Source organism: Sceloporus occidentalis, unplaced genomic scaffold (genome assembly GCF_023333645.1).
Source record: "Sceloporus occidentalis isolate IW3139 unplaced genomic scaffold, rSceOcc1.0.p SCAF_2, whole genome shotgun sequence".
NCBI lineage: Eukaryota > Metazoa > Chordata > Lepidosauria > Squamata > Phrynosomatidae > Sceloporus > Sceloporus occidentalis.
Genome location: NW_028316982.1, coordinates 226,237,229 through 226,259,551, shown reverse-complemented (window position 1 = coordinate 226,259,551; position 22,323 = coordinate 226,237,229). Strand labels below are relative to the sequence as shown.

General features: G+C 41.6%; 2 protein-coding genes across 2 annotated transcripts in view; both read left to right on the top strand.

The window, feature by feature from the left end:
* CUNH3orf52 (chromosome unknown C3orf52 homolog) overlaps nucleotides 1–15,973 on the top strand; it is a 22,038-nt gene extending 6,065 nt beyond the window's left edge. The window contains exons 4-6 of the mRNA XM_089512302.1: nucleotides 1,092–1,162; nucleotides 14,370–14,572; nucleotides 15,886–15,973. Of these exons, the coding sequence (XP_089368428.1) occupies nucleotides 1,092–1,162; nucleotides 14,370–14,572; nucleotides 15,886–15,914 (303 nt within the window). The 3' untranslated portion in view covers nucleotides 15,915–15,973. The remainder of the gene's footprint in view (nucleotides 1–1,091; nucleotides 1,163–14,369; nucleotides 14,573–15,885) is intronic.
* LOC149319748 (OX-2 membrane glycoprotein-like) overlaps nucleotides 15,911–22,323 on the top strand; it is a 22,874-nt gene continuing 16,461 nt past the window's right edge. The window contains exon 1 of the mRNA XM_089512300.1: nucleotides 15,911–16,064. Coding sequence (XP_089368426.1) covers nucleotides 15,911–16,064 — 154 coding nt within the window. The remainder of the gene's footprint in view (nucleotides 16,065–22,323) is intronic.

Below are 22,323 nucleotides of genomic sequence, written 5' to 3'. Positions count from 1 at the left end.
AGGCAGTATGTGTGATCTCTCATTTTTAACACAATAACCCACACAATAACCCTTTGGGATATTTTCTACACATTGGCTGGTCATCACTCTAGCACTTAGCACTTAGCAGTAGACCCAGGGTGAATGTGTTGAACCAAATTTCAACCGTGTCACAGGTATGAAACAGGAACTAAAAAGGCAGGCAGAACAGATAGCTTAACCTAGTGATTTCAGATGCATATAGGCTGCAAACAACTCACAGAGAATATTTGTTTTAAAAAAAGAGGATAATATAAGCAGAAAATATCAATAGTTAAATCTAAACTACTTATAAACATAATAAATATTATGATAATTATTATAAAACTACAAATATAGGCATCTGTTACATTAATCAATATTTTTTTTAAAAAAGTGAATATTTTGTTATGTTTTTGTTCAGTTCATAAATGAGTATGTATTATAGGTGTACCTCTCTAATTCTGTTCCTGTTTGATAAAAGATAGCCATATTGTTTCAAAAGAGTAGCAACTCACATATATAGCACACATATAACATACATATATGGAACATATTATTATATGATCAGGCATTTAGAAGGCATTGTAAGAAACATATATCCATTTTGCAGGTTCGGAACCCAAAACTCGAGATTAATTCCATGGGAAGCCAATGACAGATAATACAAAATATATGCAAAATATATCTGACCTCGTATTTCGTGGAAGACAATTTTATGTGAGATTTGAACTTTCTCTTTTTCCTCTCACACACTCTCCCAAGAAGAAGGAGCCTACTTTCTTTAAATACTATCTACCACAAATAAAGGATTTGGGACATTCTGTATCACATGAATTCAGGACAGGCCTTCTCTTACAAAGCAGGATATATGTGGCAACCCTAATTGAGTTGTTGAGGTTGTGTGCATCTAGAAAATATTTTAGAAACAAGGCAGAGAGGCTTGACAATATATTTTAAAAATGCCTACAATTTAACCACTTGGATTTGACTCCACTATTCCAACACAAGAACAATGAAATTACTAAGTACACAAGATGATTTTTTTTCATGCTATATAATATGTGTCCCTAATTAATGAATTCTTTCTCAAGCTTCTGGATGTGTACAGAGATTCACCTGCTCTTGGGCGATATTTCATCTCTGCTGAAGTCATTTCCATCAGGTAGGAAAGTAGAAGAAGCTCTAGAACTTTCACAGGATAATTCTGAACACCTATATTTGACTCTGAAGTATGGCCTTAAGAAAAGGAGATGAGTTTGGGGAGGCAAGTTGAGGAACACGCTGAGACATCTGGAGAGGTATGGAGGAAGGGAGCATGGCTAGACAGAAATAGGTGGGTTTACGGGCCCATACAAACAGGCCAAAATAAAGCTGCTTCAGGTCACTTTGGAGCTTTGCTGTTCAGATGATGCATTCATCCTAAGAGGCCAGAACTCCAAGCAGTCTTGGATGAAGCTGATTATCTGGACCCATTTCAAACTGGCTTCAGAGCGGGACACGGAGTCGAGACTGCCATGGTTGCCTTAATCGATGATCTCTGTCTGGGCATTGGCAGAGGGAAGCATAACCCTGTTAGTGCTCTTGCACATCTCAGCGGCTTTTGATACCATCTACCATGGTATCCTTCTGGAACACCTGGGAGAGTTGGGTATCGGGGGCACTGCGCTCCAGTGGTTCTGATCCCACCTCTCGGGAAGGTTCCAGATGGTGAGGCTGGGGGACAGCTGCTCTCGGAAAAGAGAGCTTACATCTGGCATTCCTCAAGGCGCCATCCTGTCCCCCATGCTGTTTAACATTTACATGAAGCCGCTGGGAGAGATCATCCGGAGACATGGAGCTCGGTGTTATCAGTACGCTGATGACACTCAGATCTATCTCTCCATGGCTCTGACTGATACAGTGACTAAGGATGGCACCTCCCCTCTGGATGTCTGCCTGAGGTCAGTAATGGGCTGGATGAGGGAAAACAAACTCAAGCTGAATCCAGAGAAAACAGAGGTACTCGTGATAGGTACCCCAAGTCCAGACAGAGAAATTTGCCATCCTATCCTTGACGGGGTCACGCTCCCCCTAAAGGATAAAGTTTGCAGTTTGGGAGTACTCCTGGACTCATCTCTGCAGTTATCATCTCATGTGGATGCGATGGCCAGGAGTGCTTGGTTTCAGCTTCAGCTGATACGCCAACTGCGTCCCTGTCTGGACCGAAAGGACCTTGAAACAGTAGTACATGCACTGGTAACCTTTCGCTTGGACTTCTGTAACACGCTCTACATGGGGCTACCTTTGTACTAGGTTCGGAAGCTTCAACTCGTTCAAAATGCTGCAGCCAGACTGGTCGCGGGAACTTCAAGATCCGACCATATAACACCTGTACTGAAATCTCTCCACTGGCTGCCAATTAGCTTCTGGGCGCAATACAAAGTGTTGGTCATTACCTATAAAGCCCTATATGGCTCAGGCCCAAGTTACTGGAAGGAGCGTCTCTCCCTACATAATCCGCCCCGCACTCTCAGAACAACGGGGAAATACTTACTCGAATACCCCACAGTGAGATTGTCAACAACTCACCAGAGAGTTTTTAATCTGTATGAAATTTTGATATATTGTATTGTATTTTATTGTAATATGTTATAATTTGATACGTAAACCGCTTTGATCTGGAGGAAAGGCGGTATATAAATAAGAGTTTTATTATTATTTATTATTAGAAGCTGTACCAAAGCTGTGGTCCAGTCCTCAGGATTGGAGTGTGGCTTTGGCATAGCTTCTGGCTTCTTAAGATGCATGCATCATTTAAATAGCATACCTCCAAAGTGATCTGAAGCAGCTTTATTTTGGCCTGTCTGTATGGGCCCTATAACTCTTTTCAGTACTGAGCTTGTGCCTAGTGAAAGAAGTAACTACAGTCACCCCTCCTAACTTGTGAATCTGAGATCCACACCCTTGAATATCCATGGAGGGGCAACCTCTGCTATTTTCAATGGCACCCGCATGGGGGTGCACCCCATTCAAGCCTATGGGGCTTGGATATTCATTTTCTCAGGTGGTCCAGAACAGATCCCCGCAAAAACTTAGGGCCAACTGTACATTGGAGACCAGTAATTAGAAGAATGAGACTGACTTATTGCTGTTTCTGGAAATCCATTCAGAGATAAATCAGATTTTTTGTCATTATTTTTAAAAAAATCTTAACATGGTTTACAAAATCTCCCAGGTTGGCTTTCATGAACATGAGTGTGTTTGCAGTGAAGACAGAGGTTTCTTTCATTTTACAGTTATAACACTTTGATACCACTTTAAATGCACTGGCTGCTTCCTATGAAATCCAGGGGTTTGTAGTTTGATGATACACTTGAGATATCTGATTGAGAATTATAAATATTTGTTGTTGTTGTTAACTGTTCTCGAGTCACTCTCGACTCATGTCGACCCTATGGATAAGACATCTCCAAGACACTCTACAGCTCTGCTTAATACCTGCAACCCCATACCTGTGATCTCCTTAATAGAGTCTATCCATCTAGCATGTGGCCTTCCTCTCTTCCTACTTTCCTCCACCTTTCCCAGAATTATTGTCTTTTCCAATAAGTCCTTCCTTCTCATGATATGTCTGAGGAACAACAGCCTCAGTTTTGTCATCTTGGCTTCCAGGGAGATTTCCAACTTGATCTACTCTAAGACCCATTTGTTTGTCCTTTTGGCTGTCTATGGAATCCTCAGCACTCTTCTCCAGCATCACATCTCAGATGAACGGATTTTCTTCCTGTCTTCTTTCTTAACTGTCCAGCTCTCACATCCACACATATTAAAAGAAAATACAATGGCTTGTATGATTCTAACTTTTGTGCTCAGTTGTATATATTTGTATTTTAGAATCTTTTCTAGTTTTTTCATAGCCATCCTCTCAATTCCTAATCTTCTTCTGAAGTCCCCATTTCTATCAATGTGTAATCCCAGGTATGGGGATTCTTTTACTATTTCTAGTTCTTTATTGTCCAGGTTGAACTTGTGAAGGTTTTTGGTGGTCATTATTTTTGTTTTCTTTATGTTCAGCATTACGCCTGCCTCTGCACTTTCTTTTTTTTTTTTTTTTTAATATTTTTTGATCTTCCTTAGTAGGTGTTCCAGCTCTGTGAGGTTTTCTTCTAGTACGATGGTGTCATCTGCATATCTTAGATGGTTGATATTCTTTCCCCTATTTTCACTCCTCCTTCTTCTGTGTCCAAGCCTGCTTTTCTTATAATAGCAGTGGAGAGAGAGGAAAAGAGGAGAATCACACCCACTCACACTACATGATTGCGTGAGAGGTGGAACTACAGTGAAAAGCACTGAAATCCATAATGAAAAAATTGTGATTGGGAGGCATTGATGGGTTTTCCCCAATAATGGAGAAGAGTAATCCAGGAACAGATGGAATGCAAAGCAGCAGTAAGATAGACACACCATCATGTGATAAGTACTGGCCAAGTACACTTTTATCCTTTTCAAATTCCACTTTGATAGCAATGCATGATAAAGTCCTTTGTGTGTAGTGTGAAAGAGACAAGAGGCTGCTGCTTCCCATGAAAAGGAGAACAACTAACTTCTGGAGAACCTTAAGAATCGCTACATCCTACACTAAGCAAAAAAATTACTTTAAAAGCAAGCTAGTGAAGATATCTGGGCTCTGAGTCTCTCTCTCTTTCTGTTTGTCTCCCTCACTGACATTCACACATGTGATTTGAGTAAACATAAATTAGCATGTGGTGGTGATAAATTCCAGCAAGAAGGAAACATGTGTAGCCATTCGAGCTGCCATAGGGTGGGTCAGTGATGCCTCTCTGGATTTTATTCCTGTTCATCCTGCAGCTGCTCTGAGTTGAATGGAAACTCTGCCAATGCTAGCAGTCCTATTCATCACCCTTGTGACAGCAACAGATCCACCAGCCTCTGCTGCCCTCAAAAAACAATGCAGACAGGGAGGCTGGCTGGTTGTCCAATTGAAGGGCTTTCCTCATGAGCAGATTATTGATTTGCATTAGTTGCGTGTAGTTTTTATCATTTTGTTATTGGGTGTATGTCACCATTTCAGAGGAGTCAATACACTTTACATGGCAAACTGTATCCTTACCTCCTATCAGGAATAATGTTTGGGTTTTCAGCCAGCCACACTGTCCTCCAGGGTACCAAGCTGTAAGCTGCTCAAGTAAAGCATTTTATACACACCCATTCCTGTTTTTCATTTTCCCAATAACATACCCTCTATGTTCTGATTTGGAAGGGACAGTCCTAAATAAGTCTCTGTTCTCCCATTTCTTCCAGCTGCTGTTACAATGTCCCAATTTCTCTCTTCTCCTTTCACTTTCCTCTTTTGTCCTCAGCTTAGTTCAACTGCTGCAAATTGAATTCAAAATGCAAAAGGTAGTTTGCACTTAACTCAGCAGGGAGGGGAGGATTGGGTAGAATCTTGCCCTCTCAGGCAAAAAGCAAACTGCTGCAGCCTCTCCAAACTTGTGTATTCTTCCTCACTAATATCTTTTGCCCTCTTGATGACAATCTGATGTTGCCTGGTGACATGTGTCTCAATTTTCATCTGTGAAATGCTGTGAAATAAGCCTTTTGCTCATGTGAGTTTTTAGTTTTTATGCCAAAAAATAGTACCTTGGTAAACCTCAGGGTTTTCCTAAGAATAAGAAAACCTTCTTCCTGTTTCTTAGCAGCTCTGTTTTGGACCCATGCCTATCACCGCCAACCTACATTTGTGATTAAAGGGAACAGTTTCATAACAGGGAAAAGTGGCATATTTTATCCACATAATACATCCATAGTTTATGTGATTGTTTTGTGGAAAGTTGCCATTGTTGCCTACTGTGTTGCAACTGGTGATGTACAGTTCATTCATTTTCTATGATTAATAACATTTAGTTATTAATCATAGAAAATGATTATCTGGACCCATTTCAAACTGGCTTCCGGGCGGGTTACGGGGTTGAGACGGCCATGGTCGCCTTGGTCGATGATCTCCGTCTGGGCATTGACAGGGGAAGCGTGTCCCTGTTGGTGCTCTTGGACATCTCAGCGGCTTTCGATACCATAGACCATGGTATCCTTCTGGGGCGCCTGGCAGAGGTGGGAATTGGGGGCACTGCGCTCCAGTGGTTCCGCTCCTACCTCTCTGGGAGGTCCCAGATGGTGCAGCTGGGAGACGTGTGCTCCGGCGAGAGGCCCCTTAAAACTGGGGTCCCTCAAGGAGCCATTCTGTCTCCCATGCTATTTAACATTTACATGAAACCGCTGGGAGAGGTCATCCGGAGACATGGGGCGCGGGGTTATCAGTACGCTGATGACACCCAAATCATTTTCTCTATGTCTCCGACTGATGCAGTGACCGGGGATGGCGTCTCTCCTCTCGTGGCCTGTCTGGAGTCAGTAATGGGCTGGATGAGGGAAAACCGACTCAAACTGAATCCAGAGAAAACGGAGGTACTAGTGATAGGTTCCCCTGGTCCAGGAATGGCGGTGGTTCCACCTGTCCTGAACGGGGTCACGCTCCCCGTGAAGGACTCCGTGCGCAGTTTGGGAGTGCTCCTTGACTCGTCGCTTCACCTGACTGCTCAGGTGAATGCGACGGTCAAGAGCACCTGTTATCAGCTTCGGCTGATTCGCCAGCTGCGCCCATACCTGGCCCAGGGGGACCTAGAAACTGTAGTACACGCTCTGGTAACTTCGAGATTGGACTTCTGCAATGTACTCTACATGGGGCAACCCTTATACCAAACTCGGAAGCTTCAAATGGTACAGAACATGGCAGCCCGGCTGGTCACTGGTGTCTCCAGGACCAGCCATATAACACCTGTGTTAAAAGATCTTCACTGGCTGCCCATTCGCTTCCGAGCTCAATATAAGGCGTTGGTTATTACCTATAAAGCCCTAAATGGCTTGGGCCCAGGTTACCTGAAGGACCGCCTCTCTCCGTACATTCCGCCTCGCACCCTCAGAACATCTGGGCAGCAACTGCTGAAGGTGCCTGGGGCCAGGTTAGCTTCTACTTCAAGAAGGACCTTTTCCACAGCTGCCCCAGCCCTTTGGAATACGCTGCCCACGGAGCTCCGCTCATCTTCCACCCTGGCCCAATTTAGGAAGGACCTCAAAACCTTCCTATTCAATCAGGCATTCCCCGATTAAATATCCTGTGGGCCTCCCTCCTCTTCCGTGGCCATGAGGCTGGGCTAATGGGGATTTTTATTGTTATTTTAAGATTGCTGTATGTGTTTTTAACTTTGTATTTTGATGCACGTGTTGCATGCTGTAAGCCGCCCTGATCTTTTGGAAGGGCGGGATATAAATAAAAATTTTATTATTATTATTATTATTATTATTATTATTATTATTATTATTTAAATGTCCCTGATGTCCTTTTGAATCTTTTGCAAACATTGATTTGGGGCATTCAAAAGTTGTTTGTGTTCAAACTCTCAGTGAGATTTTTTTTAAAGATGTTTCAGCACACTGCCAAACTGATGCTCCCTTCATAATCTGTTCAACACAGAAAAGTGTTCCACTCTGTTTTAAATATATTGGAAAATAGCAAGGCAACATTTACATATGCATGAAGTATCATTATTTCTTGGTGAAACATTGCCTTCTAGAGGAAGAGTCTAAATAGTGTTTTCTAATTTCCTCATTCTCTATGTGGTTTCAGCCCAATGATACATCTTGAACAATTCTGAAGCTTTGTGAGATTTCTTTCCTTTAGACAAGAGCAAGAAAAGGACCACTATTTTTCTCACTAAGGTCTCTGTAAGTTGTGCAAAATATTTTTGCACAAAACCAGTACCCATGTTCTTTGACAATCACACACATGCAGCTCAGTACACCCCAAGCACAAACTAACTAGAAAAAAGAGAGTTTGAAATGTACAAGTCTATTCGACAAAACAGTAGTCACTGTTGTTTTGCATGGTTCCTCTATGTAATTTAGCTTACTGGTAATTTGCAAAAATAAAAGTTGTTCATATTGTCATACTCTTCAGAGAGCCACAAATACTTCACTCTTACTGGGTGAGGAGAATGTTTTTTCCATTTTGTAAAACTCGATAGATGAGGCGATTTACATTGGTAGCTTGATGACTTTAAAATGGTTGGAATATGGTTAGAGTATTTCTCTTCTTAACAAATAGACAGAAAGACAGACAGATACAATTTGGATCTAGAACTGGGAAAGAGAGAAGAGTAAAGAAAGTGTCAGAGCTTGCATCAAACCTGCTCTTGGCTTGTTTGTTTTTGTGTGTGTGTGTTTTGCTTTTTTTAAAACAAGAAGTTCCTATTTTGTTTTTGTTTAAGGAGACTTTACTCTCCATTTGAGCCTGTCTAAGCCTTATGATCTTTGGGGAGAGCTTTTACATGGTCCCATAACCCTCACAGACCTGTCTGACAAGAATGGAGGAAGAAACTTCTTACACCAGCCTACAGTTCCACCATAAGCACTTTAGTTTAAGAATGGGAGCATACAGGTTTGGCATAATTTCTTATCACACTTTCCCCCATGATAGCACTTTGGTAATCCATGGTTGCATGATCTGTTTTCTGCACTGCCAAGTGCTGCCTTCTATGAGGAAGGAAGAAGGATGAGTGACCCTGGCTGTCAACCGCTTCCCAAAGTCAGCTGTTGTGTGAATGTGCACAGAGCAGCTGCCTTCACAAAGGTGATGGCTGCCACAGCCACTTCTCTACCACCTCCCAAAGTGTGGGACTGCTGTGTGCACATTCACACAGTAGTCCTGCACTTTGAGAGGAGGGGGGGGGGGCAAGTGATTGTTGATGCCAATTGCCTCCTGAAGTCAGCTGCTGTGTGAATGTGCTGTAATCACAGAGAGGGAGAGAGGAGCAGAGTCATGCTCACTCACACCACATGACTGCCTAAGAAGTGAAACTTCAGTTGAAGGGACCTATCATACAAAAGCAATAAAGTAATAGCAGCAGAACTAAGAACCTATTGACAGGTTGTACCTGCCAATGAAAAGGTACACCAGGAGACCTGGTGGTACAGTGGTTAAATACTTGTCCTGCAGCTACTCACTCAAAACCATAAGGTTGCGAGTTGAATTCCAGCAAAAGGGCTCAAGCTCGACTCAGGCTTGCAGCCTTCCGAGGGGGTTGCTAAAATGAGTACCCAGATCGTTGGGGGCAATTAGCTTACAGTTGTAAACTGCTTAGACACTGCTAGTTTGGTATGAGGCGGTATATAAATGAAGCTGTTTTTGTTTTGTAATGAATGGAATGCAAGGCAGCAGCAGGATCAACACAATGTTGTGTGATAGATATTGGCCAAATTCATTTTTATCCTGTTAAAATTCCACATTTATAGCATTGTGAGAGAAAGTCTGCTGTAGCTACTCCTATTCTATAGAAATTCTTTCCATGGGAGGCTAAGCTTTCTTGTCATCAGCAAATCAAGACCATTTCATTTAAACAGTCCTTAAGCTTTTAACTGGTGGTGGCAGAAGGATCTTTCAAGCAATGGTGTGTGTGCGCGTGCTTTTTACAAATCTTTACTATGCTCTGAGTATGCTTTTAATTATGTTCAAAACAATTTTAATTGTATTATATGTTCATTTTTTAAAAAAAACTTTTTTATAAGTATTTGTTTTAATTTATACTGTAAGCTACACTGGGTTCAATATTGAGAGAAAGACAGGATATTCATAGAATCATAGAATCATAGAATCGTAGAGTTAGAAGAGACCACTAGGGCCATCCAGTCCAACCCCCTGCCATGCAGGAAATCCAAATCAAAGCATCCCTGACAGATGGCCATCCAGCCTCTGTTTAAAGACCTCCAAGGAAGGAGACTCTATCACCTTCCGAGGAAGTGCATTCCACTGCCGAACAGCCCTTACTGTCAGGAAGTTCCTCCTAATGTTCAGGTGGAATCTCTTTTCCTGTAGCTTGCATCCATTGTTCCGGGTCCTGTTCTCTGGAGCAGCAGAAAACAAGCTTGCTCCCTCCTCAATATGACATCCTTTCAAATATTTAAACAGGGCTATCATATCACCTCTTAACCTTCTTTTCTCCAGGCTAAACATCCCCAGCTCCCTAAGTCGTTCCTCATAGGGCATGGTTTCCAGACCCTTCACCATTTTTGTCGCCCTCCTTTGGACACGCTCCAGTTTCTCAATGTCCTTTTTGAATTGTGGCGCCCAGAACTGGACACAATATTCTAGGTGGGGCCTGACCAAAGCAGAATACAGTGGCACTATTACTTCTCTTGATCTAGACACTATACTTCTAATGATGCAGCCTAAAATAGCATTGGCCTTTTTAGCTGCCGCATCACACTGTTCACTCATGTTCAACTTGTGGTCTACTTGGACTCCTAGATCCCTTTCACACGTAGTTTCATTCAGCCAGGTGTCACCCATCCTATATCTGTGCATTTTATTTTTCCGCCCTAAGTGCAATACCTTACATTTCTCTGTGTTGAATTTCATTTTGTTAGCTTTGGCCCAGCTTTCTAGTCTATTCAGGTCATTTTGAATCTTGATCCTGTCCTCTGGGGTATTAGCTATTCCTCCTAATTTGGTGTCATCTGCAAATTTGATAAGTATGCTCCCAATTCTGTCATCCAGGTCATTGATAAAGATGTTGAATAGCACTGGGCCCAGGACAGAGCCCTGTGGGACCCCACTGGTCACTTCTCTCCAGGATGAAAAGGAGCCATTGTTGAGCACCCTTTGGGTTCGGCCGGTCAACCAATTACAGATCCATTTAACAGTTCCTTTGTCTAGCCCACATTTTACAAGCTTGTTTGCAAGAATGTCATGGGAAACCTTGTCAAAGGCCTTACTGAAATCAAGATATACTATATCCACAGCATTCCCTTCATCTACCAAGCTGGTAATTTTGTCAAAGAAAGAGATTAGATTTGTCTGGCATGACTTGTTTCTCTGAAACCCATGTTGACTTTTTGTGATTATGGCATTGCCTTCTAGATGTTCACAGACTCTCTGTTTAATGATCTGCTCCAGAATCTTTCCTAGAACTGATGTCAGACTAACTGGACGATAATTGTTGGGATCCTCTTTTTTCCCCTTTTTGAAGATGGGGACAACGTTTGCCCTCCTCCAGTCTGCTGGGATCTCTCCTGTTCTCCAGGAGTTTTCAAATATGATTGCCAATGGCTCCGATATTACTTTTGCCAGTTCTTTTAATACCCTTGGATGGAGTTCATCTGGTCCTGGAGACTTAAATTCATTTAGATTAACAAGGTGTTCCTCTACTATCTCTTTACTTATTCTGTGCTGAAATTCCCCTATTCTGTCCTCTGCTCCATTATCCTCAGGTTGAGCACCCTTTGCCTTTTCTGAGAAGACTGAGGCAAAGAAGGTGTTGAGTAATTCTGCCTTTTCTCTATCTCCTGTTAGCATTTTGCCATCTTCTCCACGCAGTGGCCCTACCGTTTCCTTCTTCTTCCTCTTGCTGCGGACATATCCAAAAAAGCTCTTTTTATTGTTCTTAACCTCTCTAGCAAGCCTGAGTTCATTCTGCGCTTTAGCTTTTCTGACTTTACCCCTACACATGCCTGCTATTTCTTTGAATTCCTTTTTCGTGATTTCCCCCTTTTTCCATTTCTTATACATGTTCCGTTTCAAACTTAGCTCGGTTGAAAGTTCCTTAGTCATCCATCCTGGTTTCTTGAGACACCTCCCGTTTTTCTTTCTCACTGGAACTGTTTGAAATTGTGCCTTCAGTATCTCCCTTTTGAGAAAGTCCCATCCGTCCTGAACTCCTTTATCTTTTAGTATTTCTGACCATGGAATCGCCCTCAGTACTTCTCTAAGTTTACTGAAATCCGCTCTCCTAAAGTCTAGGATGCGTGTCTGACTCTGCCTGGCTTCTCCTCTCCATTGTATAACAAACTCCAGGAGAACATGGTCGCTTCCACCTAAGGATCCCACCACTTGCACCCCATTAACCAAGTCATCCTTGTTGGTTAGGATCAGATCTAAAATAGCTGACCCCCTTGTTGCCTCTTCCACCTTTTGGACCATGAAATTGTCTTCCAGGCAAGTGAGGAATTTGCTAGACCTTGAGGATTTGGCTGAGTTTGACTTCCAGCAAATATCAGGATAGTTGAAGTCGCCCATCACTACTACATCTCTCTTTTCTGACTGTGTGGTCATCTGTTCTAGAAAGATATCATCCAATTCCTCAGTCTGACTTGGGGGTCTATAGTAGACTCCCACCGTAACACCCTTGTTGTTTCCCTCCCCTTTGATTCTTATCCAGATGCTCTCCACCTGGCTTCCATGATTGATGTCCAGGATCTCTTCACTGGTGTAAATATCTCTGACATATAGTGCTATTCCTCCTCCTTTCCTGTTTGGCCTATTTCTCTTAATAAGGTTATACCCCTCTATTTCCACATTCCAATCATGAGACTCATCCCACCAGGTTTCAGTGATGCCTATTATATCATATTTGCTTTGTTGTACTAGGAGTTCGAGTTCATCTTGCTTATTTCCCATGCTCTGTGCATTAGTGTAGAGACATCGCAGACCATGGTTCCCTTTTACTTGCTGCCTGTGCAAGTTTTTTTGCCTCCCACTGCTGGGTCCTTGCACTGTTTGCCTTGTTTCCTCTATGTCAGTTTGACTATTTTCGCCATCTTTTTCGCCTTCCTTAATATTGTCTCCCTTCCCCTCGGAACTCAGTTTAAAGCTCTCCTGATCAAGTTCTTGAGACTGTTGGCAAAAACATTTCTTCCAACTGGCGTGAGATGCAACCCGTCTGTTGCAAGAAGTCCCTCCTCATGGAACCACAGCCCATGATCGAAGAATCCAAATCCTTCTCGGCGGCACCATCTGCGAAGCCAGTTGTTCACATCTGCTATTTTCCTCTCCCTTCCTGGACCATGCCCTTCAACTGGCAGAAGAGACGAGATGACAACCTGTACATCCATTCCTTTCAGCTTCCTACCAAGCGCCTCGTAATCCCTTTTGATGTTCTGAATGCTGTGTCTTGCAGTATCATTAGTTCCCACGTGGACCAAAAGGAAGGGGTATTGGTCAGTAGGCTTGACCAGTCTTGTCAGCCTCTCTGTCACATCACGGATCTTTGCACCTGGAAGACAACACACCTCTCGAGACATCTTGTCAGGCCTACAAATCACTGCTTCTGTACCCCTCAGCAAGGAGTCCCCCACTACGACCACACGCCTCCTCCGAGGCTTAGCAGCGACTGTTCCCTCGGGTGGGACTCTCAGGCTCCTCTGCTCTGTCCCAGAAGTCTGTCCATGCTGCTCTTCTTCATCCTCCTTGATAAGGGAAAGAGCTTCGAATCGATTCTCTAGCTGCAAGCTCCCCGAACAATTCCTTCTTGGCTTACTTCTCTTTGTGACATTCCTCCAGCTGTCTGCCTCCTCTGTTTGGCAAGTGACCTCTTCCACCCTAGCATCTTCCTCTGCGTGGTACTCATCCAAGATGGTTAGTTCTATTGAGTCCAGGAAATCCTCTTGTTCCCTAATATGCTGAAGTGTTGCTACTCTGGACTCCAGCTGCTGCACTTTCTCCTCCAAGAGTGCTACCAACTTGCACTTGGTGCATGTGAAGTTCTCCACTTCTGTAGGCAAGAAGAGAAACATCCCACAAGAGTTGCAGGTGACTGCGGCAGATCCCTCGTTGTCCATACTGCAAAGTCTTTAGTAATAAATATAACAGTCAATCTATTGGGAATACTTCTTTAAAGGTAAGTACTGGCTGCTATCTTACACTTAAAGGGAAGGTTCTGTTTCAATATCTGATTCTAACCTGATGCCACTTGAGCAGAGTTGTTGAGTTAAAGAAAATGAAAACAAACAATTAAACAAACAAACAAACAAACAAACAAACAAATAAATGCCTTCTATTTTTTCTTTTCAGAGCATTTGAACAAAACAGAAGTGTCCATATTCTACTGAACTGTGCATAAAAACACTCTGTTATAGTCTTCTATTTTGAGATATCTTTGGGAACTGGTACAGCATGTCCGTGTTATACGTGGGCGTGCTATACACGGCTTTGAACACATGCACTCAAGCCAAGGGGAGCACGTGGGGTGCAAGGGGAGGTCCACACACGCTGCCATGCCACCACACCACCGCATGCATGAGCGGTGCATAGGCAGAATTCACCTTACACGGGGGGGACAGATCCCCCGCGTAAGGCAAGGGTCCACTGTATATTTACATTTGTCAGATTTGTATAACAGATATTTATGCAGAATCCCACTTCTATAATCTTTTTAAAGTGTGCATTTACAAATCTTATGGGTTCATTTAAGAATGCATGACGTAGTAGGGTAGAGGACTTGCACAGGTATTTTTCCCCAACCATGTCTTATTCCTTCTTTCAGTGATGGAAATAATACGGCAGCCTATCACTTGTGCTTCTCAGTGCCACAAGATGAGACTAGAGAGTTTATGAAGTACAGAATGAACCAAAATTTTGTAATGAATATTTTGAGGCAAAATATTTATGACCAGGAAGAACTGTATGGTCTGGATGTACCTGAATGTATAAATCTGACACTTGATCCAACATCTCTTTCACTAACACGTAAGTGTTTCTTTAATGAAGAACTGCACTCCTAGATAATGTTTTTGCAAACAGTCTCTCAGTTAAAAAATATGTAACTCATATATGTACATTCTACACATTCTCTGATCCATTAGTTTTATATAATTTAAGGAGTGATGCTTTATTTTGATTAATTTTATGGGGAAAGCAGTCTTACATGTACGATTAGAACACTCCAAATGTAGAGTATCCAACCCATCCAAAGCCCTGCTAGGATTGTGATGGTAGGACAGAAATGAGGAAGGGAAAGCATTTTCTGTTGCAAACAATGGGAGGGAATTATTATTTTTAATTATTTATTATTTATTTATTTGTATCCTGCTCTTTCCCCAGAACTGGGATTCAGAGCGGCTTCACAATATTAAAAGAACAATACAATTAAAATGTAGAAAAGAGGTACATTAAAAAGGAAAATATTTATGCCTTGTCCAAGGTATTCCTTTTTTATTGAGGTGTGGAAAGAGGATTATGTGGGGCTCTGGACACTTTTCCTCCATTCATCCTCAAATGCCCCTGATGTAATCTCTTTACCAGGTGTGCTACTATGGGGAGGGAAATAACGGCATTGCCCCCTAAGTAAGAAATCCTGTCCCTAAATTTTCCTACAACCCCCCAATGTTTAGCACTGCAGAAGTGAGACACTGAAAAGTATACCTTTCATTAGCTTATATCTACTGTGTTTGCATTCCCTTGATAACTTTTTACTAAGCCTACCACTTTTTTCTGGATGCCTAAACTGTATTTCTAAATGTTCGGATGAAGTTTTAAGTTACTGCATGCTAGAAAGTTGGGAAGTGAAGGAAAATTTCAAGGGAGGGGCAGAATTCTTAGTGAGGGGAGCAATGCTATCATTCCCTCCTTCTGCTAGCTACACCCATGTCCTTTTCCTGCATGTGATATGAGACAGCTTTCTATGGGAGAAAATGGAGAGATTCAAAGTTGGATCTTCTCATTTGAATCTCTCATTGAGGAGAATGAATTCCAAATTGTCATATGGGATCCTGTACTGGGAGAAAAGTGGGATATAAATTATACAAATAAGTAAATAAGATTACAATAATCACTCATTTAATCCATCCAAATATTGCAATCTAAAAACAGAATAGGTAATAATACCCCTCTGCCTAATCCAGACACAGGCAATGTGTGTAGGTGTGTATGAGGTTTCTGAGGATAGATATAATAAAGATAAAGAAAGAAAGAAAGAGATTTCAATAATTCATACTAGAAATATATTCTCTCTTTTCCTCCTTCCCTTAAAAAAACCCCATAAACCTCCTTTTGTTCTAAAGAAATACAGCCTATTAATACAGAAGGATGAATTGCATAGATGTCTGGATTTCTTGCCTGATCTCGGAAGAACTTTCAGATACGTTCCCTACCATTTCATTTGTTCAACAAACAAAGTTCTGTACAACATATCCACTGTGTTCTTCTCCATTTTACACCAATCAACAATTCCAGGAAAAACGTGAGTGCATCAGCCTTATGGACAAGATGGTGGCTCTATGAATAAGAACTTAAATGCCAATGTTTAGAAATGCACACTCAAGAGAGCAGACTTTTCAAACTGCCCTAAGATTACAACTGACGGAGGGGTGTGTGTGTGTGGGGGGGGGGGAGGGGTATGTGTTTTTAACATTTGACAAAATGCTAAAAGGACAATGCTGGGAAAAAAAAGAGCATTCCGGAAAACAGATACATAAAAAGTCCCATTCAGCCTTGAGCTGGCTCTTGGTAGCATGAGTTCAAAGTTGGCAAATGCCATTCTTTTTTACTTTGGTTCTTCAGTACAAGGGTGTTTCCAGTATTTTCACTATGCTGCTAAACTGTGCGTAGTAAAAGAGAAGCAAATATGCATTTCTTGGACAATAACAGTCTGCAGAAAGGCCTTCAGTGTCAAGTTTCAACCTGCTTCTTTGTGCCTGCTGCAGCTTTACCTTCCTTTTTGCGGTTGGAGAAATGTGATGACAGCATAGTAGCTATTTACATTTACTTCTCAGCAGCTCACTCCTCCTCTGCCATAACAATCAGTTTGAACACACATTGAGAATCCATCTGTTTAGTGAATGCATGAGCCATCCTGTGTTGATCTTATGAGTTACAGATTTTTTGGCCAATTGTTAAACATCTGTCTTGCTTTTGATTGGATGGATCTCAAGGAAACTATTGGCAAAGTAAAATGCAGAAGGGTATCCTCTTCCATGTAACCTTGGTAAGGGCAAGAACCAGTTAAACAATATCAGCAAATTGACAGGAGGAAAATAAACTCATTTGAAATAGGATGCAGGAGTAGAGTTGTACAGATACCATGGGTTGCTAGAAATACAATTGAATGGGTCTTACACCTAATCAAACCTGAACTATCACAAGAAATGAAGACTAAACTGAAACTGTTGTATTTGGATTATATAACGAGACAACGTGAAAAGACAATAAAGGTCAAGTGAAAGGCTGTAGGAAGAGAAGGAGATTACATTACCGGTGGACTGAATCAATAAAGGAAGCCACGACTCTGAGTTTGCAAAACCTGAGCAGGGCAGTCAATGACTTGAAATCTTGGAGGCTTCCTATTCATTACCCATTCATACGGTTTCCATAAGTCAAAATTGACCTATAACAAACCAGTTGTACAAAATGTACAATTATTTTTCTGAAGCCAAAGACCTATGTATAAATGCCTTTGCTGACTGTTGAAAGATCATCAGAGATTGGCAAGAAGTAATTTGGGAACCTAAGAGCAACTACCAAGGACACTCTCTCAAATGGCCATCAAATGTGCTGCATATAAGGTATGGTTTGTTGCACCATATAGTGGTAAGGAGGCAATATTGTTTTGTTCGAAAAGTTAAAACTGAGCATGTTCAGATCTGTGACTTTTCCAGCTAAACAAGTTCCCTAAGAACTGAGTAAAAAGAAACCAAGAAATAAATCCTGTATTTTTTTTTTACCTTACTAGAGTCGTATATTTCATATGTTGTTGAAACAGAAAAAAAGGCCCCTCTCAATAATCTTAAAATTTGGACAGGTTTCTGTAGGAGAATGTAGTCTTTCAGATAATGTAATTATCTGAGAATGTAGAACTCCATAGGTCATAAGCAGCCTCAGTGGAGCTATGAGTGAGCTTTAGGTTGTGAAATTTAAAGAGTTATCTAAGGTGTTGAAGCCCACTCCTCCAAACAAGTTTAGCACCTTGCATAGCTGTTTTAAAGTTTGGACTAAAACTTGGAGTGGATTTACTCCCTACTGACATGTAGACCACTAGCCTCCACTGGTGAACTAGTAGCCAGTGAAACTGTTGTAACATGGAATCACATGCTCTCGATGACTGTCCCTGTTCAGATGTCTGATTCAGCTGAAATTCTGGACACTCCAAAGACACCCATGTGCAGACTGCATTACACTGGCTCAAACAGGGTTTAAATAAGGCATGTTAACAACATTGTCAATGATCACAGGGAGGGAAGCACCCAAATTCTGTGTATAAATGTGATTTAAACTCAGGTAAATCCCATAAGAGTGGGATTGTTTTCAGACGACATTGCTTGAATTAATCATTAACGCGAGATTAACCCATGCAAAAAGTGGCAAAATCACCCCATTTATGCACAGGATTTGGGTGCTTTGCCTCCTGTGTGATAAACTCCATACTCATATTTACAGGAACAGGGATTTATGGCACACTGACTTTAGCAGTGAACAAATATACTTGGACACAGTAGAAACATGAGCACTCAGAGTCAAGTCTGAATTGAACGTTATAATCAAATTGCAAAACTGAGTTTATCGCACTGGCTTTTCCTGTCCTTTCCTCCCGAGTTAGGTGCGAGATGAAAACTTTTAAACATGAATTATTTTGCATGCCTCAATGCCCAGGCAGGAGGCATCCTGTACCCAATCATGGCATCACATACCCAATCCAGACTTCTCCTGCATTTTTTGAAAGAACAGGGTTTTTCCATTCTTTGCAAGGTGCAGGAGGAGTCCGAATTGGATATGGGGATGGGGTGGGGGAGGGTCACCCCCTTCTGGGTATTACCTGGTGCCACCCCCCCCACCCCCCCGGGTTAATACTGAAAATAAGTATAGGTATACTTGGTGGGAGCTAGTATTCTGCCAAGATAATATAGGATCACATCCATAGAGGCCTATATAAACTTTAAAATGCAATACTACAGTCCCTGAGAGGGCATCCTAAGGAGCATAGAACAGACTCCTTATCTGCTGAGACCAGAGAAGTTAGCATAACAGAGGGGGGAAATTTGACCATGACTGCTCTTTTCCAGTCTAGTACTGGTGGAAACCTACAAGGAGCAAAAAGGCTGATAGCATCCAATAGAAGAGATGTAGAGAAGAGACAAAGCTGAATACCACACTACACTGTTATAGTGGTATTATTCCTTTTTAACAGTTATGGCTGCCTCCTGGGATTTGCAGTTTAGGGAGGGGAACTTAGAATTCTTAGCCAAAGAGCTCTGAGGCATCACTAAAGTACAAACCTCTGAATTCTATGGGAGGCAAACATAGCAGTTAAAGCGGAATATATTGCTATAACAGTCTTGTCTGATGTAAGGACCACTACAATAAGATTATTTTTGGAAAATGCTATGCAATTGTGGTTGCTTTGTTTTCTATCATACCTAAAACATTTTTGGGATTATAGCACTAAAAGCCTCTTTATTTATTTAGGTATTTATATCCTGCCCTTCAGCCCTAATGGCTCTCAGGGCGGCTTACAATTATTATTTTTAATCAGACAGTTCCCTGCCCTCAGGCTTACAATCTAAAAGACACGACACAAAAGGAGAAGGGAATGATGGAGGGAAAGGGGATGAGGTCCAGTGGTTCTTCTCTCCCTCTGAGGCCTGGACCAAGGCAGATGGATTGGAGGGAGGGCTCTTCCTAATTCCAGGCTAGTCCTGATGGAGCTGGACCTGCCTGATGAACTCCCTCTCAGGCCGGCTTGTCACACACTGCCAAGACATTACCTCTGCCACTTTTGGCACACAGGAACACACATGTGTACAGATTATCTCCCTTCCCCAAATATAGATGAAATATAAATGAAAACAGTCTTACATTTAAAAATACAATTTTTGTCCTTTGGGGATGGTTTTCTGATCAGTTAGACCAGACTAAGTGCTAGCAAATGAAAGCAAGCAGGAAGCAGCTATCTATCTGATCTACCTGCATTAATGAAAAGAAATTATTTCCAAATAGTCTGCCTTTGAGAGAACAATGAAGAGGACTAACATCATGTGATAATCCCCAGCTAAAGGAGTGATTATCCTGCATCAGTTATGATTTGCTGCCTTGTGTGATAAAGTCCTTTCTCTAAGGGTGTTAAAAAGATGATTTTATTCTTGCCATTAGCACAAGGCATTTTGGCTAGTAACATTTAATGGCCTTGTTCAGGGGTTGATAAAACATAGAAGAAAGAAAAGGGACAATACATAAACACAAAAAATGGTAACAGGAGAAAAGTTACCATGTATAATATCAGTTTTGTGTACATATATCTTGCATCAAGATGTATGTGAAATATCTCAGTTTTAAAAATTGAGACCATGGAGAAACCCTACTACTGATGAATGTGTTTTGAGAGGATTTTCCAGTAAAGGGAACTTCCTTCAAGTCCAAACACTCAGCTTCAAATAAAGGTTTTTCCTAAGAGGAAAACTGTGGGAAATGGGGAGACAGTTTGATTTCCCCTTCTTTACCCACTGCATTCCCCAAAACTGTCAGTTATTACTCTCAAAACTCATTTGAACCGTTCTTCCATTTTTAATATGATGAAGAAGTTTCTATTACAAGCCTTTCCTTGTCACACATCTTTTGTTTCTGTCTGCTGAGTCTGTTTTTATTTTATGTTGTACTTTATGGATTTTTTTAAATAAAAAAAAATATGTACACATGAGACTGTGTTATTGTAACAGCTGTAAACTGTACTGAGCAATATATATTCCTTCAAAAGGACAGGGGAATACATTTCCACAGAAATAAATGAAACCAATCTAACATTTCCTCATTCTTTGCATTATATGAGGGTTTCCCAGTTAAGTTTCACACAGAATTCATGAGTCATCCTTATGAAAGTGGCAAACTCATTCTTGTGAAAACCCTGAACTTTTTAACCATACACATAACATTCTAAGCATGAACAAAATAGGATGAGAGGGGTCAAAATACAAATAAATAATTAAATGATCCTTTGTCTATGATCTCAATTTATACTTATACAATTATCCATTCTGGTTTATCAATGGGATCATATGAATTAGAAATAGCTGTATTCAAGCCAACAGAATTTATGGGGCTCGGCAGACAGGCGGTTCAACGCCACCCCTTTGAGCCCCGGATGGAGGCTGCGGCAACCAGATGCCGCGGCCTCCGGAAGGACCAAAAAGAACCTACTTCCTGGCTGAGCATCATTTGCATGCAGTGCCACGCGTGCATCATCATGCCCCCCCGTGTGGATGGGCGCATGCCATAATGGTGCACAGGCAGTGGAACAAGAGCTTGGAACATGTGAATGCTCAGCCCTACCACAGCCCTAGTATGTGGTCAGGCCAGCCCAATGTGAGGCCAGCCCAAAGAGCCCTCCCTCCATGGCAACTGTTATCTTCTGGCCTGGGAGGGAGTGAAAAGGCTGGCCCATTTCCATCAGGGCTAGCTCAATAAGAAGAGTGTATTTTTATTTTTATGTATTTTATATTTACGTATTTTTATTGCTGTAACCTGCCCAGATTCCTTGTGATTGGGTGGGCTATAAATAAATCATTTATTATTACATTTATTTATTTATTTATTTATTACATTGCCGGTCTGGACTGCCCCTATATTTTTAGAGATGTTGACAGAAATTCTAGATCAGCTATTTCATTATGTAACTAGTTCTTTAGCTACGCAGAGTTTCCTGGTCCAACCTCCCCGCAATCCTGATTTACCAGGCAGTAGTTTCTTCAAGGGATAGGGGTCTGTTCTCCTATTTAGCAAGATGCAGCAGACTGGTGTTTCCACCCCCCTCTTGTGAGTGATCTCCAGTATGATACTCAGAAATAAGATCCTTGTCAGAATTTTTCCTTGCACAACAAAGTGTGTGTGTGTGTGTGTGTGTGTGTGTGTGTGTGTGTGTGAAAACATCAATTTGCTGAGTTCTGATTGACAGGAAAACAAACAGCTGCGGCTTGCAGTGGCTGCTAACCAGTAAGTCAAGATAGTGGGACTATGATTCCTTATGTATTCCCAACACGGTGGAATATAAACCAGTCAGGTTTGCATAACTCTAAATTACTACACACACTGGGGGGGGGGGCACACACATATTGTATATACTCATATATAAGTCTAAAAATGTTAGTCAAAAAACTGATCCCCAAAAACTGAGCCGATGTATTCATGGGTCAATGTAAATATTGTTCTTTATTTTTAAAAAGGAACTGGCGAAAGGCAAGAGTGTATTCTGTCCTAGACGCACCAATCCTATTCTATCCTCTCATTCATCCAATCTTTAGTGTGAGCACAAACAATTATGCCTGCTGAAAGTTTGTAAGCTCTTTGGCATTTTTTGCTTTGTTTTGTCCTTTATGTCCCTTGTTACATGACCCTAAGTTTTACCCTTGACGTATCCATGGGTCATATCAAAATCCATAATTTTGGCCTCCAAACCTTCCCTTGACTTATACCTGAGGTCAACTTATAAGTGAGTATATACAGTAAATGCATAACCA